The 17,499-nt window shown below is 44.5% G+C and overlaps 2 protein-coding genes across 3 annotated transcripts; one reads left to right on the forward strand and one right to left on the reverse strand.

Annotated features, from left to right (window-relative positions):
* Positions 1–2: 2 nt before the first annotated feature.
* On the reverse strand, positions 3–9,100 carry GUCD1 (guanylyl cyclase domain containing 1). The gene is made up of 6 exons (XM_059484898.1): positions 8,869–9,100; positions 7,316–7,400; positions 5,714–5,879; positions 4,915–5,006; positions 3,126–3,367; positions 3–2,663 (listed from the first exon to the last, which is right to left on the reverse strand). Exons 1-6 carry the CDS (start codon positions 8,903–8,905, stop codon positions 2,572–2,574), a joined length of 714 nt encoding a protein of 237 aa, XP_059340881.1. The 5' UTR covers positions 8,906–9,100; the 3' UTR covers positions 3–2,571.
* A 74-nt stretch (positions 9,101–9,174) lies between these two features.
* Positions 9,175–12,660, forward strand: SNRPD3 (small nuclear ribonucleoprotein D3 polypeptide). Of its 2 annotated transcripts, none has more exons than XM_059485395.1 (4): positions 9,175–9,245; positions 9,757–9,906; positions 10,504–10,696; positions 11,527–12,660. In XM_059485395.1, exons 2-4 carry the CDS (start codon positions 9,781–9,783, stop codon positions 11,586–11,588), a joined length of 381 nt encoding a protein of 126 aa, XP_059341378.1. In that variant the 5' UTR covers positions 9,175–9,245; positions 9,757–9,780; the 3' UTR covers positions 11,589–12,660. The 2 variants fall into 2 exon arrangements, with proteins under 2 accessions (XP_059341378.1, XP_059341379.1); XM_059485396.1 differs by lacking the exon at positions 9,175–9,245 and adding an exon at positions 9,347–9,499.
* The last annotated feature ends 4,839 nt before the right edge of the window (positions 12,661–17,499 follow it).

The raw sequence follows: 17,499 nt of genomic DNA on the forward strand, positions 1-17,499 counted from the left end.
CGTTATGTTACCAGGTTATTTGTGAGCTTAACCTTTATTGAGAATGGCTTAATTACAAATAAAAATATATTTATGTATAAAATCCCTGCATGTAAAATCCCCTTCCTTTGCTATTGACATCCTGACAGAAACAAAGCAACAGAACATTTTCCGAGTGTTTTGATAGACAATCTTGTAATAGTAAACAAAGTTTCAGAAAATGCAGGTGGTTCTGGGTGCTTGTGCAGTGAGCTGCTTTTTCAGTTGAATTTGTGTCACATACTCAGTCTTTTCAGTGGGCTTTTGCTTCTCCCTTGTGTTTTCATCTCTCACAGCCATCTTCCATTTGGCAGCTGTATGAGGTCCTGTTGTAGGGGACCTCTCCTTTTGTCTGCTTTGTTTATCTTTCACTTTTGTTGAAGCATTTAAACCCTGGGTACCCAACACTTACCTGTCAATATTGTTACACCTGTGTGTGCACTTCAGACCACTGAGCCTGCCCTTAAGTTCATGTTTTCTGTACACCCAGGATTCACTTTTGGTAATGGCAACAGTGAGATGCTGAATGCCAATTAGAAGCTTTTGTAAGAATTAGTTTTATTCAACTAATCAAGCCTGCTCTAAGACAAATCCTGTGGCAGTTTAATGGGATTGAATGAACTACCTACCTGAAAATGCATGGGTTAAGGGGGTACTCTAACAGCCTGTAGCTTCCATACCTGTTAATTATTAACTGAGCTAATACACTCTCTCAAAATCAAACATCATGATTTTGGCCCTGGACATTAAAATTCCCAGATCAGGAGTTTTCTGTTTATTTACTTTGGAGGAGTTGAAAGGCATTACCTACAACAAACAAAGCTTTTGTGCCTTTCTTCTGGAAGGATTCTGCTGGTGGCACTGAGGGGCCAGTTCTCCACAAATCACATCCTACCTGTTGCTCATCACTGCCAGAATGTATTTAAACGTCACCAGTGATAATCTAAATTTGACACACAAAACTTCCTGTCATGCACTTTTGTTTGGATTTTTTAAGGGTTACTGCATTTTAGATGTCTGTTACTATTTTTGCCTTTGTACAAAGGAGCACTCTTGATTCTACTAAGTACTTAGTCAACACTGTGTACTTTTCAGTTAGTCAACAACTGATAAAATGTTTATCCTGGTAAAAAAACTTTCTATGCTGAAAGTAGATTCCTATTTATTATATCCACAGAGTTTCAGAACTTGAACAGTTCTTTTCCTAAAACCATGCCAGAGATGTGGGACCTCTGCCTTAAGTGCAAATTTTCCTAATTTTATGTCAGTGCTGATTTTCCTACTCACTTTCATATAGGCAGGACTGAAGATTGAGACTGGTAAGAAATAAGGATGGATGAAGCTGAAATAAGTGGTTTTTTCTTACACTTCAGAGTGCTCCTCAGGTAACAGAAGAAAGAGCTATGAATGGGTATTACCAATTTCACTTAATGTCTCAATATAGCAACAACTTAATCCACATACAGCTGCAGTATAAGAGCTAGAACAATCTAAGTTCCTGCCTTCTTACTTGTAGAAGGTATGTTTGTATTTCCTCTTTCCTTAATTGATTTTAGCTCTTCTGAGAATGTCACTGAACTAATACTAACAGCAAAATTTGGCTCAAATTATGATTTAGCATTTTAGATACAATGCAGTAGATGCTGCCAGATATTTACACTTTACACAAAAATATATACCATTAGTGTGGATGATAATTTTCTGCATTTGTTTAATAAGTTCAAATATTTAAAATGTTCATATTTAGAATGGATTCTGCAGAAACTGGCACATGTGGGTAGTATAACATTCAGAGCTTTTTGCAAAGAGCAGTAAAGACTTCCCAGTGCAAATAAAATCTTTCCATTTATAAGTTTTGGAGCAATGTGGAGTTCTGAGCAGTCATCCAAGAGGATTTAGCCAAAAGAGATTGAGTTTGTAGTGCAAGGGAGTAATTCCAGTATTGCAGTTGCATAAATGCTAAATCTCTGTGAATTTGGTAGGTGGGAAGTTTCCTGCATTGCAGACAATACTGATGAACCAGCAAGGCATTTTTTGTTATTTAAAGATGGTTTAAATTAATAAATTTTTCCTTTTACAATATTCTGCTGAACTTCAAATCCATAGGTTTTGTATGAAGACCAGCCCTTCATGCTTTGACAGAGAGAGAAACAGGTATTTTCTATTTTTTCCTTTGTTTACCTAAACCTATGCAAATATTACCAAGTGTTGAAATTCATAAATTTGGTGCTTTTTCGTATGTGTTTAATTTGAAAATAAGCTGAAAGTGAACAGGCTCTGGGCCTGTATTTTAGAACTGCTGTCAAATGTGCAATTTTGAAAATTAGGGGGAGAAAAAAAACCAAGACAGATATTGCAAAATCAAAAAAAAAAAAAAAAAAAGAGAAAAAGGTAAAGACAGCATTGCAATATAGTCCTGTCAATGTCTGTAAAGCCTCCCTTGGTGAGGGTCCCACTGCAGTCCAGGAGTGAGGTGTGTGCAGGGGAGTCCTGAGACGAGCAGCCAGCTGCCCTGCAGGCTGTGCAGGAAGGAGCAGGAGTGTCTGGTGGGTGTCAGCTGTCTGTGTAGATGAACAGAATATCTTCATCCGTGCCATAACTTGTCCTGGCTTCTTCAAAGTTACTGATGCTGGTGCAGCATGTTCCTGGCAAGGAGGAGCCAAATGTTACAAAAAATTCAGAAGGATTTGCCAGTGAAAGGTTCTTACATGATGTAACAGAATCCACAAACCAAACTAGTGTAGAGACTACACCCAGCAGCTTAGGTTACAGCTTTACTCAGGTGGGTTTTTCACCTTAGAGAGCTCACTGAAGCAGTGCTGCAGATAGGTACCAAAGTGGCCCTTCTGCTATATTCTGCACATGGACATTTCAGCACCTCTCACTAACCCATCTGAAAGCCAAACAAGCCAATTGCTAGAATGCCTATCTGAATTCTTCAACTAAATCATACCACAAAATGCATTAATGTGGCAAAACCCCTTCTGACAAATTGGGTAGTGATGCTTAAAATGTCTGAGCACTGTGAGGAGAGGTCCAGCTGTGGCTGTGTCAGACTCATTAATAATGCATTGGCTGAATCCATCCAAAAGGGACAGGCTACTCACGGTCAGCATAGGCAGGGTTGTTGTAGTAAATGCTCCCTGAGGCTTTGTTGTAGCCACATAACACAATGAAGTGGCCCTGGTAGTCAGGGCTCCTGCAGAAGCACTTCTGTCCAATGGGAAGGAAGCAGCAGTATTTGACAGGACTTGAGCAGAGATCACACAGCAGCAGGACTGCGTTCACAAGGACAATGGCTACGTGACCCTGGGACAGGTGGTTTTGGATGTCTTGAACAGTTACTGTGCTGCAAGGAAAAAACAGACACACTTATTGAAAGGAGCTGGTGTAAAGAAAGGGCCTGATGGTGAACAGTGCAGCTGGCACTTTATAGATACATCACAGATATACTTCTTTATCACAGGTACAGCTCTTTGCTGTTGAACCCTGCAGGCTTTGCTATGCACAAACCCTGACAGAACCTGTAGCATTCACAGCCTTTTCATTTCATTGCTGCTGCTGAAGTGCAGAGCAACAGGTCTGTATTTGCAGTAACACATTCTGAGATGACACATCAGATGCCCCACAGAAGAGAATTAAAGGAGCTGGCAACTCAGTAACTTGAGGGACTTCTGTTGTAGGAAAATTTTAAGCGAAGTGTTCTCTCTTGCTGTTAGAAAAGCTTATCTCTGAAACACCAAATCTTTATCCAGTGAGTGGTTAAATGTTGTGTAACCACTAACCAAATTAAGATGTACCCAGATATGCCTGTGTCACTCAGGACTGTGATTCTCCTAGCTGAAGTTTTGAATTGCCTCATATTTTAGGTTTTATTTCCACAGAGAGTAAGTATTCACCAAACACCACCTATAACCTCAGCTGTTAAATCTGTCCCTCCCTGAGGCAGATGGTGTGTTCCATATGCGTGAGAAACTCATCCCTTGGATCAGTTCCAGATGTCTGTGCTGTGTGCACCACCTGACTGAGCTCATGTGCTTTTTATTTAATCCTTCCCCACTCTGATGCCCCAGCCTCAGCACTGCACAGGTAAATGTGCCCTCTGTCCCTGCCTTGATCAAAAGCAACAGGGACTGTGTGTCCCTTCTGTCCTGTCACAGCTTATTCATTAAAGTGAAGGTGACTCCATGCATGTTAGCAAGGACACTTGATTCTGCTAAATATAAGTTATGCTCCAGCATTCAGATGTTATTGTGGCTGGCCCATGTCCTCTCTTCTTTCCTTACCCCTAATCATTTACCCCACTTTGAAAGCAGGGATCCAAGTCCAGTTTCCCTATAAAAAGGGATGCAGCTCAAGTTGGATGTTTGGTCATTCCCGAATCAAATTTCACTGCTGATTATCAAATTCTGCAGTTTTTCCATTTCCTCTGGGTTTGTAGTTCTTTCACGGAGTTCCTTATTTCATGGTCTCCTTGGCAAAAGCTGCTATGCTAATTTGTAATTTGCATGTTTGTCTGGGAACAGAGATCCATAATGTTTGCATAGCTCTGGGAACAATGAGTTCTGTACCCACACAGCATTCCCCTTAATTCCAGCAATGGCCAATTAGAGTGCTGTAGGCACTCCCTACTAAGTGTAATGGATAACCAAATTCAGAACACAGTCAGCTCCTATCAGCATTTTCTTATCACTTATTTTGCATCATGACTAATTTTTTTTCAAACTTCATTATTAGGTCTTGATGTGCATGAGGTTTTTTTGAGACATAGGAGAAAGACACTAACTGGTAAAAAAGGCTTAGGGCTTGATTTCAGTCTCTTTCAGTGATTTAGCTTGGTGCCTCCAAGAAAAGCAGGGGCCCACAGAATCTCCAAAGAGAAAGAAAACAGCTTACCATTTCTCCACCAGCACCTTGCAGTCTTTGGCTTGTGCAAAGAGCTGATTCACTCGATTCTCTTCTGTGTCAAAGTGCTTCCTGTAAAATGACTGTGGAAATAACAGAAGTTCTGAACTGGAATGGTGTTTACCTTGGGTAATCCACCACTTAGAGTCTGCTAGCAAGAGCCTGCATAAGTTGGAGCTCTGGTTATGGGATAAAAGATCTCTCCCTTAGTTTGCTGGAAACAAGACAAGGATTTCTGCTCTGAATTACAAATTAAATTTGCTCCTGGTCAGTTACTGTTGCACTTTCTGTCCAGTGGCTGTTCAGCTGCCTAGGTAAGAGAAGCCTGTCTGGTTTCCCAGGGGAAACTGGGCAGGAGCTTACAATAAAGTCACCACTGCTACAGGCCCTGGAGAGGCCAAGCTCTCCGTGGATGGGAGGCCAAGTTCCCCTCTCACCTCTAGAGGTGGATCTTCCAGGTCAAGGCTGAGGCACGGTGGTGGGGAAAGTGTGGAAGCTAAACACTGCTGCTGCCCAGGCTGTACCTGTTCTGTAGATAAATACAGGGCTTCAGTCTCCAAGGCTGTCAAATATGTAGGAACCTTTCATGAACACTACATGCAAACTTTTTAAAAATTCAAAAGATGGAATCAATATGGGATCATACTGCCTTTGGAACAGAGCTGTGCCGGTTTTGGCAGTAGGTCAAATTAAATATGGTTGACTGTCAGTAAGACACCAGAGCTTTTACAGCATGACACTCAAGGCTTTTAAAGCTGCCTGCTCTCCCCCTGTAGATGAGAACACTGACCTGATTTTTGTAGCCCTTGTCCACGCCGAGTGTCTGGGTGCAAAATTTATGCTTAACTCCGAAGTGCCGCATCAGGTAGGCCAGGTCAATAGTCCAGATACTCTTTGTTAACTGGAGATCCTGGATGGCTTTCTGAAACTCATCATTGTCCAAATGATTCAGGTACCTACAGTATCAACAAAGGCAGGGGAAGGGAAGCACAGATCTTAGGAGAAGCAAAATGTGTGCTGTAGTCCAAGCCTCTACATCACAGAACATAAAAACTGAAACAACAGGCTTGGCTAAGAAATAACCAAAAAAAAACCAAAACAAAACCAACCCACAAAGGAGACAGAAATTTAAGGGAAAGGAATAGGGAATATTTAACTGGATTTATTTCTGACTTTTTAAAATTGGAAATGTGTGGTGCCTTGACTGTTTTAGAGTGCTAGAAGTGTACAGGTGCTGTACCAGAGTCAAGCTGGTATAGAACTCTGTCCTGAAGGGTTTACAGTGTAATGTACAAGTGTATTAGAGCCAACACAGAAAGAAGAGTTAAAGACTAAAACTTCCTTCACACAATAGATGGATTTTAAAAGGAGGAGCCATAAAGGAATTCAGTAAATATTCAAAGGAAGCTTGTCTTAGGCACTGATGACACAAAAGGAAGAAAGTGGGAGATGGAAGTCAGGAGGAAGTTTGGGACAGGTTGCAAAGGGGCAGGGCAAGGTAGCTACAGGGAGTTCTGAAAGCAAGAAAACAAATGGAAGTAAATGATAAAAAAGAAAAAGCAACTGGAATTGAGGATGCAGGGCAAACAAGGTCAGATCAGCAGGGTAAGAAGATTAATCTTGGAAGCTGAGTTTTGGGCAGACTGGAGTGGCAAAGAGGTAAAGGGAGTAGAGGTTACAGTAGTCAAGATGGGAAATTACCAGCACACGGACTAACGTCTTGGCAGAAGGGATGGAGAGAAATGAAAATCTTCTGCTTCATATCTACTAAGTGGACATCTAAATAGGTATTTCTCCTGCACCTAAGCTCATGTTCCTCTGTGGAAGGAAAGAGGAGTTCAGCAGGACAGCTACTAGTTCAAAAAACCAAAAATAAACAAAAAAAACCCCAGAGGGCAACACAATTTTGAAGCTGAAACTACTCCTGGAACACAAACACTCATCCCACAGGTTGGGGCTCAGCAGGACAGAGGCAGTACAGGTACAGCACACACTCATAAACTGGGATGCACCTACCATCACTTGAAAACACAGAAAGGAATCAGATGAGTCACAGCTAACCTAACCTAAAAACTATCATTTCTTAATTGTACAACAGGAAAGAAGCAACACTTTCTATGAGCTTATGCATGCCAGCCTGCAAAGTTCAGAGCTGATTAGGTATTCTGCATCTGTGTAATTATTCAAAAGGGTCCGAAGTTCACTCCAGTTTATGTTTTCCCTTGCTCCTGCTGGAGAGCTGGGCCCAAGCAGCAGTCGCTGTCCAAGGGCACCTCAAAACCTGCTGTTCTCCTACGACTGAACTCAGGGCTGCTCCAACACACCTCCCCGGGATTTGCTTCCTGCTCCCCCTCCCCATGGAATGGCATTTCCCACTCAGAGAGCCACTTACTGAAGCACCATCCTGGAGCAGGCCAGCCCGCAGTCCCAGTGGTACAGCTGCTGAATCACGGGCACTTTCAGCTGGATGCAGTCAGCTGGGTGAGCAGGACACAAACAATGTCAATCCATACAGGAATGGTTTTCCATGCCACCAAAAGTCAGCCTGTCCTCAGCACTACAACCATGGAAACTTAGGAACGTGGTTTTGCCTGACTGGCAGGTAGATTTTTTTCTTTCTTAGGGGAACATACCTTTAGTATTTCTGTACAGGTAAGCATTTGGTTAATCTCATACTCCTTTACTGTTCCATACCTAGATCACTGGCTCTCCACCCCCTTTTCCCTTAGAAGTTTGTGGGGTTTTTTTTCGGTTGGTTTTTTTTTTTCCTGTGGGGTGATGTACCCACCACCCCTCAATTGATGCTGTGTCTCCTCCTGGATAACAACAGCTAAGACACAAGTATTCATCTTTTCTCTTGTGTCTGACTGTACTTCTGTGCCACAAGAGTTGTTCAACCAAACTGGGAGAAAACATACCAAGATCTCTGTGCATGAATCTCTTAGATGCCCCACAGATTTCTATAGATGCCTTTATCTCTCAAGAATGGTAATCTACAGACTTTAAACAAAACAAGTTAAAACTCGCAAGTTGCACCATTGTCCTTTTGTATTAATTCCATCAAAACCTCAATAGAGAGGGAAAATTAATAATCTCTCCCAGAAAGTCCCAAAGTACAAGCTCCATCCTCTGCCTCAGTTTTTTATTTTTACGGTGTTGGCAACTTGGTGGTTTCAGTTTCACCACGAGCAGGACTTGAAGGGTTGTGCCTGTCATTGCTACTTCAGCATTGACCAAAGTGAGTTAATCACAAAGTGCTTTTCTCAATAACCTTTGATCTCGAAACGGCCTTTGACAAGTTTTGTTAACAAGGTCCTCTACATTTTATGATGGGAATAAAAATGCATTTGACATCACGTGGACTTGTTTAGTTTTGGGGTAATATGATTTATAGAACTTTTTAGATAATGTTGTTATATTTTTCCTAGTTGTGCCCCTGTTTAATCATGACTTTAAAGAATGGCACACCAGTTGATATATTCAGTCTTTCAAATTCATCTACCAAGTCCCACATTAACCAAGGAGTATGTGTTTTCTACGTGAAAGCTTCAGAGAGCAATAACAAGTTTCTTGGCCGCCCAGCTTCCAGGCACCTGTTTCCCAACACACCGAGAGCTCTTCAGCGATGGCTGTGGCTGTCCCGAGAGAGACCAGCCCGTCCGTGCCGTGCCTGTAAATCACCCTGCGAACCCTTCTGTGCTTGGCCAGCTCCCGCCGCCCCGACCTTACCGAGCCAGTAATTCCCCGTCGCCGCTAAGGGCAAACCCGGCTCGGCAGCACCGAGAGGCCGCCGGGAGCCCTGGCAGGGCCCGCGCTCCCCGCCCGCTCCCCGCCGCCCGCCGGGCGCTCTGCCAGCCCGTTCCGCGGGGCGGACTCGGCCTCTCCGCCGCCCCCTGCCCGCAGAGGCCCCGCCGGCCCGAGCGGGGCTGGACGGGCCGCACTGACCTGGCGGCGGCTCGCCAGCCTCCCGGGGACTCTTCATGGCCCGTTCACTGCCGGCCCCGCCGAGCCGGCGGCGCGGCCCCGGGGCCCGGCGCTGGCTCCTCCCGGAGGCGGGGGCTGAGGGGGGCCGGGCCCCGGGGCGCTTGCCCCGCGCCGTGGCGGCGAGGAGAGCGGCGGGGTGTGAGGGCGGGCAGGGGCATGACACGGCGGGCGGGGGACGCGCAGCCCTGCCCCAGGGCCGGGGCACCGCGGGGCTGCCGGGCTGGCCCCGAGCGGGAGCGGACGGGACGAGGCTGCACCGCCCCCCGCGCTCGTTCCGGTTCCGGCGCGCGGAGCAGGGCGGGAGGCGGCGGAGGCCATTAGGGAGAGCGGCGCGGGCGGTGAGTGCGGCGCGGGGCTCTCGGCCCCCTGTGGAACGCCCTCGCTCCATCGGCGCTCTGGGGAGGTGCCCGGGCGGTGCCGCATCCCCTGAGGGGCCGGAGGGGGCCGGGTCGGAGCGGCGAGGTGCGGGAGGGCTGGGGTGGCCGCGGCTCCCTCACGAACGGGCCCGGGGCCCCCGAGCGGGGCCGAGCTGTCCGCGGGGCTCGCAGGGGCCGTAACGCTGTGGGATCCACCTGTGGCCCTTCCCTTGGAGGTACGAGTGGTTTGTTCTGTGGTCCTTAACAGTGAATTTCCCAGAAGAGACCTGGAAAAGACTGGCTGCTGATGTTTAGCGTCTACATGGGCACGTCTCTAGAGAAGTGTTATTGATGCATAGTCAAAACACATGTTGTATTAAAAATGTGAGAAAATTGGTTCTTCACTCTACTGGAAGAGATGATGGATTGTGTAATTGGAAGTTATTCTACATCTTTCTTTGTAATAAACGCTTTTGTTTTCCCGGTGCCCCAGGTGTAGAGCCCCAGCACTGCGGCCATGTCGATCGGAGTGCCAATCAAGGTCCTGCACGAGGCCGAGGGCCACATCGTGACCTGCGAGACCAACACTGGAGAAGTTTATCGAGGCAAACTTATCGAAGCTGAAGACAACATGAATTGTCAGGTATCTTTTGTTTCACAAGGATGGAGGGAAGGTTGGCTGATCTGGGCCTTGGAAGGCTGAAAACTTGATTAAAGACTGTTGCTTTTAGTTCTGGGATTAAAAAAAAACTGTACTGATGCTGTTTTTTACTGTGGTGAAGTGGATTCAGCGTTACAGAATGCTCCAAAGAGGCCAGAGCTTATTTCCAGTTTCAGAGTAGGATTGGGCATCCCTGTCAGTAGGATCAGAGATTTTTAAGTCTGTCCTGTGAACAGTGTTTTTCCAGGGTTCTTTGTTTAAAGCCACTGAGTGTAAGAATAAAAAAACCCTTGATTTAAGAAACGAAAGCTTATTTAATGTACATTACTGTAGTCATTCCAAGAGGGCCTAACTTTGACTTCAGGCAAGTGCTCGTGGAAATCAGAATGCTTTCCTAATAGTTAGTACTAAAATAGCTTTATCAAAACTATTTGCATGTAAGAAAACAAAAATAATGATGCTGATAAAGCTGATTTGTAAACTGGTGAGACAGCAAAAGTCCTTGGTGTGTTTGAATGGTCATGATGCTTTGTGTCACAGCTGAGGGCTGTCTGAGCACTGACTGATTTTCCCTTGCAGATGTCCAACATAACAGTGACATACAGAGATGGCCGGGTGGCACAGCTCGAGCAGGTGTACATCAGGGGGAGCAAGATACGGTTTCTCATCTTACCAGATATGTTGAAGAATGCTCCTATGCTAAAGAGCATGAAGAATAAAAACCAGGGTTCTGGAGCTGGCCGAGGGAAAGCAGCTATTCTCAAAGCTCAAGGTATGTACAGTTTGTTCCAGGTCCCTCCCCCTATTTTTCTGTAGAACTGGAAAACTTATCTCTGTCACTGGGGAGATTAAGCAGTAAGAAGTGGAAAGATTACTGGTTCATACAGTGTTTTTCTGTATGTTTTATCTTAAAGTGAGAGTCAAGACTCAAATTGTCCCAATTACCCAAATTGTCCCAATTGTCCCAATTGTTTAGTCTTGATGCTGCAGTAATTTAGAGGTAGTGAGTAGCCCTGTAAACAGAGCCTTTCTGTTAAACTAACAGAGTTCTGCTCTCTTGCAGTTGTGGCCACCAGCTGTTTGAAATGCTTGGGGAAGGATTCATGTGTTCTTGTTGAGCTGTTGTAGGAAAGCAGCTTTAGTTACGAAGTTACTGGGGAGCTGTAATTATTACCTTTTCTGTAGCTCACTCTCATTTGTGCCTTCCTCAGGGGATCAGTCTGGTTCTTAGGTAGCTCAGTAACAGTCGTGTGCCACAGAGTTACAGTGTGCAGTAACGTTTGTGTGGGGGAGTAACTTACTGAGTAGTGTTACAAAACCTTGCAAGAGCATGGGGTTCCAAGTGTCTTGGGTGGCACAGATTTGTGTGTCAGAAGGAACATGAGATGTGTGAGTATCTGCTGCAGTTGTTCTGAGGAGCTGTGGGACCATTAGGATCTGGCTCTTCTCATAGAACACTTTGTGCTCTCACCTCACTTTCTGAGCATTTCCTGCCTTCTGAGCAAGAGACCTTGAGTTTTGTTGATGTTTTGCTTGTCGGTTGTTGAGATAAATGTGCAGGCATGTCAAATTCATGTCATCCCTGATGTTTTCTTTCTTCAGTGGCTGCAAGAGGAAGAGGCCGTGGGATGGGCCGTGGCAACATCTTCCAGAAGAGAAGATAATTTTGGTCTTGGCTGAATTGCTTTTTTTATTAGGAGTGTTAACTTGACTTTGTGTGCATTGGTATCAGTTTTGTTTAATAAATGTTTCTGACAAAAACTCGTCTGCTCTTACCTGACAGGACAATTATTGGGCAAATATTTCAAACTCAAGCCAGCTTTTGAAAATAGTGGACTTTGTTATATCTAGTTTTGACCACTTTGTGTGATGCATTGGTTTTTGAAGATCATTATGTTTCCTTTTTCTTGTTAATCCTGCTGTCATTTATTCTCTAAAGAATTAGAAGGCATTCTTAATGAAGAATTTTAAGTCATACTATAAAGTCTTATTAGCAGCTGAATTTATGGAAAGTACAGCAAAACAGAGTTAGCTTCCTGAGAAGCAGAGCACTGTGTTCTTTAGCTTTTTACAATAGATAGAGGTCCACCTTCAGATCTCTATATTGTACTTGTATTCTTGCATTTCTTATCTTTCTCTTTGGATATGGGGAGAATTTTTCATTAGGAACACACAACTTTGATAGCTTGACTCTATATTTGCAGTGAAAAAATCTATTCTGACTTTCTTAGCAGTTTTTCCCTGTGTCTGAGAAAAGATGACAGAATATAAAATAGGCATTTTCCAGGATAAGTTTGAAATGCTTTGTAGATTTGAAAGGCAGTGCAGGTGTGTGAGAAATTTTATAAATAGTTATCCATTAAACACAGCTCAATCCAAATGCTGATTTTTGAACAAAACTCACTATCAACTTCAGCTTTTGATCTTATTATCTGTACGCAGTTGTGTGTAGATCAGCTGATCTGCAGGAAGCTAAATCTAGTTGTAACTTCATTAAAGTGTGGCCTGGGTGTTTTTACTGACTTAAATGGTTGAAATGTTTCAATGTAACCCTTGTGTACCTAATCTACTTGCATAAGGTCAATTACCAGTCTGTACACACACTGAAGAGCTGCTCTTGCTTTTCTGCCTGGATTGCTGTGAAGACTCTCCCTTGTGTGCAGACAGGAAAGTTGAACTAACGTATTAACTTGTTGAATTGTGTGTAAATAAAGCTGTATTTGGTCTCTAGGGAAAGCCCTGCTGCATGTTCTTCTGGGTGGTAGTGATCCTGAATATTTGCAATGGAAACCTCCTTAGAATGTGTGTAAGGGATGCTTGAGCCTAACTCTAAAAGCATTTTAGTGTCATTTTGTACCTCTCATGAGGAATGTGTCCAAAAGATGGCAGTCCTCACAAACAGGGACCATTTCCACTGGTGCTGACTGGCTCACCTCTTTTTGAAGTTCTGTTCTCCTTCTTGAGCAATGCCAAGCAAGCTGCTGTTCTCTCAGGAGCCGTGGATGTGGCATTCAGCAGCACTGAGGGTGGGGGACAAGCACGAATTTTGGAGAGAAACAGTAACTTTCCTCAGGAGGTTTGATGGAACAAACTGTATCTGCTTTAGGAAGTTTGGAGTAACTTCTCTAATGCGTATCAGCTCCGAAGAAGATACTGGATTTTGCAAAAACAAAAAGCTTTGCCCTGTGGCTTCAGGTTGAGGCTGAGTCTAGGATGAACTCTTCAGAAGGATACTGTGAGTTTGGTGTTAAAAATGTTGAAGTTTTTCACTGGTAGGAAAGTCTCAGCCAAGACAAACATCGCTTAGCAATTTCTGACTGGAGTAACTGGAATGCTGGTTTGTTACAGGCTGCTTTCCAGTGCCTTCCTGTACTGTGTGTATTATTACAGCATGATAAATAAAAATTTCCTCCTCACAGATGAGGTCTCACCCACTAGATGGCTCTGTTGGGAAGAGAATGAAGCTCAAGAAACCAGAACCCTCTGGAAAAGAAAAATGCGAGAAATGTGACTTCTGCTATAAAGTCCATAAACTCAAGGGCTCTTATAAACTAGCATGAAAACACTCACCTTATTTTCTTTCTTCTTCAGTGTTCCTGAGTGCTGACTTCCTGCATGGCTGGGTTATTCCAGCTGCTGATTGATGCTGTGTTTCCCTGGTACTTGGCTAATTGGCAAATGCACTTAAATCATGCAGATTCCTCAGTTCAGTAATTTAAGCAATCTGTTTCCCTGGGATGGCAGATACTAAGGAGAGATGCAGCTGTTTTTAACATCTGCATTTATTTGTAATTTTTTTTTAATCACAGATTGCAGCATTTCTTTTCATTGTTTGCCATCACACTGTGTGGGCTTATAAATCTCATGTTCTTCAGTGGGTTCAGGGCTCTCCATAATTTCCTGCTTTTGGCAGAGAGACACAAGCACGGGCCTAAAGCCTTGTTCCAAACTTGCCCCTTTGATAACACCAGTGCAGGTGCCTTTGAAGTACTGGTGGGACAGGGAATCTGTACTGTAGGTGTCCAAAATGGTGTGTGGAGAGGTGCAGGTGGGAATTCACCTGGTCTTCCAGGGTCAAAACCACACTTGTGCTCTTGTATGAAAACAAGGCGTAACATCAGAGAAAAGTTCAAGAAAGTATCACTTGAAAAAAAATTGCTTTGCATAGAACTGTAGGATCTTTCCTCACTGACCAGGTGCTTTCATCCCATACATGTGCAGCTCTTCTCTCCAGGTATGTCTAACTTGTATTTGATCCTAAAGTTGTACTTTTCTTTAGTTCATTTTTCAATGCTCTTCTAGAAGGGCAGAATGGAGTGGGAAATGTGAATTTCTGGTGCTGGTAGTCAGGATAACTGTCCAGTCTGTATCTGTTTGCTACTTGAGCTTTCCTGTAAAGTAGATGTGTCCTGTTTCTTTTGCCAGTAAAATGTGAGCAAGGGTGGAAGACTGATGTCCCAGTAGACCAATGGTTTGGTGAGGTAGCAATGGATGGAATTCTGAGGTCTACAAGAAAGTGTCAGTGATTCAGTTGTTTATTTCTCAGGCAAGGGCCAAAAGTGGGGAAAGAGTTCTCCCAGGGGTCTGTGTTGTTTCCATCCTGACAGAAGCAGACATTTAGATGTGGATTTGCACCTTATTGCAGCCAAACTAATTTCAGACAGATCTGATCTTCCTCCTCCAACTTTAGATAAAACTTTCCAGGACCCTCCTGCCTTCAGAGATTCTTTGGAAGGAAATACAGATATACCACTTTAAAAGCATGGTCATGGAACAGCCTTGAAGAGGTGCTGGTGGGTCAGTGAGTGCAGGTCACAAGTGAGAGGAGGCTTCACCTGCTCACACCTGCAGACAGGAGAGCTGCCAGGGGACTGCAGTGTGCTGAAGTAGGCTAAGCACTGCCTATCTGCAAATATTTTCCAGGTCAAGCTGTGTTTTGATGCCCAGGTGTTGTGTTGTTGCCTAGACCTGTAATGAGAGCTCTTGATAGAGTCAAGAGTATTTTGGAGGTGGTGAATAAGAACATGCCACCCTTCCCTGCTCATGGTCACTGTTCCTCACAGACCAGGGTGTGGGATTATTTCACTCCTCCTGGAGTTAGTGCTGACATTAGTGTGCAGTATGAGTAGTAGGTTTGGGGTGGGTTTATGCCACTTAATTCAGAGCTTTAATGAGAAAAGTATTTGGGTTAAAAAGTATTTGTGTGTGAGTTGCTTGTTCCTAGTAGCAGGCTATTATTCCTGGCACAGGACCAGTCATTGCATAAGCAAGTATTGTGCAGCCTTCTGCTGCTCAGCACAGACTATCGGAGCCTATGAAAAGTGGAGATTTTCCAGCATCGTTAATTCAAGGGAGAATGCTGAACCCTGGCAAGGAAACAGATTGTATCCAGAAGATGTGTAGTAATGCTGGGAGAAATGAAAAGAATTGCAGAAAAACACTATCATTGTTCTTTTGTTGGGTGAACTGCTTGCAGTGAGCATTTAATTTGTTCTTCATTTTCCCTTTCCTGGGGACTTCAAGTCTGTTGTGTGGTTGGGGGTTTGCCCTAATTCCAGCTCACTGGAGAGATGCTGGCACATCTAATCCTGAGCAAGCTACTGCTTGTGAGGCAAAACTTCTACATTTTGTCCCTTGGTGCCTAAAATGTTGCTAGAGAGTGGAGCCCAGAGCCTCAGAGAGGTTTTGGAGCACTGCAGCTGATGGCCCTCAGCAGACATGCGGTGAAGCTGATATTGTGACAATGCACAGACCCACGTGGTGGCATTTTAGAATGTTTATTGATATCTTTATACACTCCCCTAAAATCTCAAGTAAACTGTAGGGTGAATTGGGTTTTTCCCTGACACCATACCCAGCATGTGGAGATTTTCACTTTTCTCTAACAAAGAGGTGTTGCTGTTTGTTGCTTCATGATCAGATGAGCTCCTTTCTGTCTCATGTCTCTGAAACAGCTCCACAACAAGCCTGTTTTTGCAAAGCTCAGCCAAAAGTCAGTGTTGTTCCTCTTGAAGTGCACTATATCAAAGGGCACATCAGATGCATCCTCAGAACCAGACAGGAGTGTGTCATTTGCCTGCAGTCTTGCTCACCTCATGCTTTTGAGGGCAGCTTGGATGTAGCAGCAGGAGTGCTGTGGAAAGGAGTGGCTGCACTTAGAGGAAATGTTGCTTCTTCCTTTTCTCTTGGTACTTGTTAGCATTGGCTTTGTTTTGTCTTTTCACTGCAACCTTTCTTTTTTCTTTTCCAGTTAATGATCCAAATTTGACATGGAGAAAGTGGATGAAGCTCTAGGGAACTCATTAGAGGCTTTTCATGTCAGAATTGGACTCCAAATACATGAAGTCTAATCCTGAACCTAGGTAGAGATTTATACCATGGGACATGCTGGAGTTTCTGGATGGAGGGTTTCTTCTTGAGAGGGTCCATGTAGGAGATGTCACTTTATCTACAAGGCTTCATTTGAGCCTGGCTGAGCTGGATACCTTGGGAAGGAGCTCTGGGGGTGCATCCTGCCATCCTGCTTGTGAGAGCCAAGTGTTCACCAGCTCCAGAGCACCTGGCCTGGTGCTAGCAGGAGCTTTAGGGCTGCCAGTGACACTGTAAAACACTGGGATTCACACTTGAGCTGAGGGATGGGCCAGTCCAGGGCTGAGACCCAGGCAAGGGCACCTGCAGACACTCTGGGCTCCTGTCTCTGAGTATCTGGTTACACATCAGATCTGTTCCTTTGGCCTCCACTTGGCTCTCTTTCCATTGCAGTTTCTGAAAAACTAAAACCCCAAAGAGCTGTTGGTAAAGTGAGTGGATGGGTTGTGACTTGCTCAGTTTTTCAGTTGCAGCAGAGTTCAGACAAAGGTGCACACATCAAACTGTTGGCTCTGCAAACCAAAAGATTTCAGGGGATCAAGAACAAAGCTCTGCTCAGAAGTCTGACATTGAAACTCAAAGGCAGCTGCCTCTGCTCCTCTGGGAAAGAGCCTTTTTCCCATACTTTGTGCCATGTTTTTGCTGTTGAGACACCATGTATTTCAGGGGAATTACACAGGTTAAATAAGGCCCACATCATTTTTGATAGCTTTTCAAATGCTTCCCATCACTGTGTCCAATGTGGGGCAGACTGACACAGAAATGGACTGGGAGGAATAACCCCCCCAGAAGCTGAGTCAGAAAGCAGCAAAGTGCCTCTCTTCCACCTTTGTGACACACCCTGCATGCAAGCAGAATGAACCTGCTGCTCCTGTGGGAGGAAATGTCAGTGCCATTGTGGCTCACTTGATTTTGAGGATGCAGCAGGGGGAGTGCTGGCCTTTGGGAAAAGGAGTAAATGGAGTAAAAGCTGACTTTCCTCTGGTCTCTTCTGCTGAAGAGGAGTTCCTGTGTGGTTATTGAGTTTAGTGGCTGTTCTGGTTTTGAATCAGCATCACTGAAGTGGGATCCTGTCAGGTCTGAGAGGAGCAGCATAGGGTCACAGCCAAGTACTTGGTGTCTCAAGGTGGATCAAGAGGCAGTCGTGGCCTTCTGGAGCACTGGCCTCAGCCAGCAGTGTTCCTGTTTTGTTCTGTGAAGTGTCCC

Source organism: Ammospiza nelsoni, chromosome 18 (assembly GCF_027579445.1).
Source record: "Ammospiza nelsoni isolate bAmmNel1 chromosome 18, bAmmNel1.pri, whole genome shotgun sequence".
NCBI lineage: Eukaryota > Metazoa > Chordata > Aves > Passeriformes > Passerellidae > Ammospiza > Ammospiza nelsoni.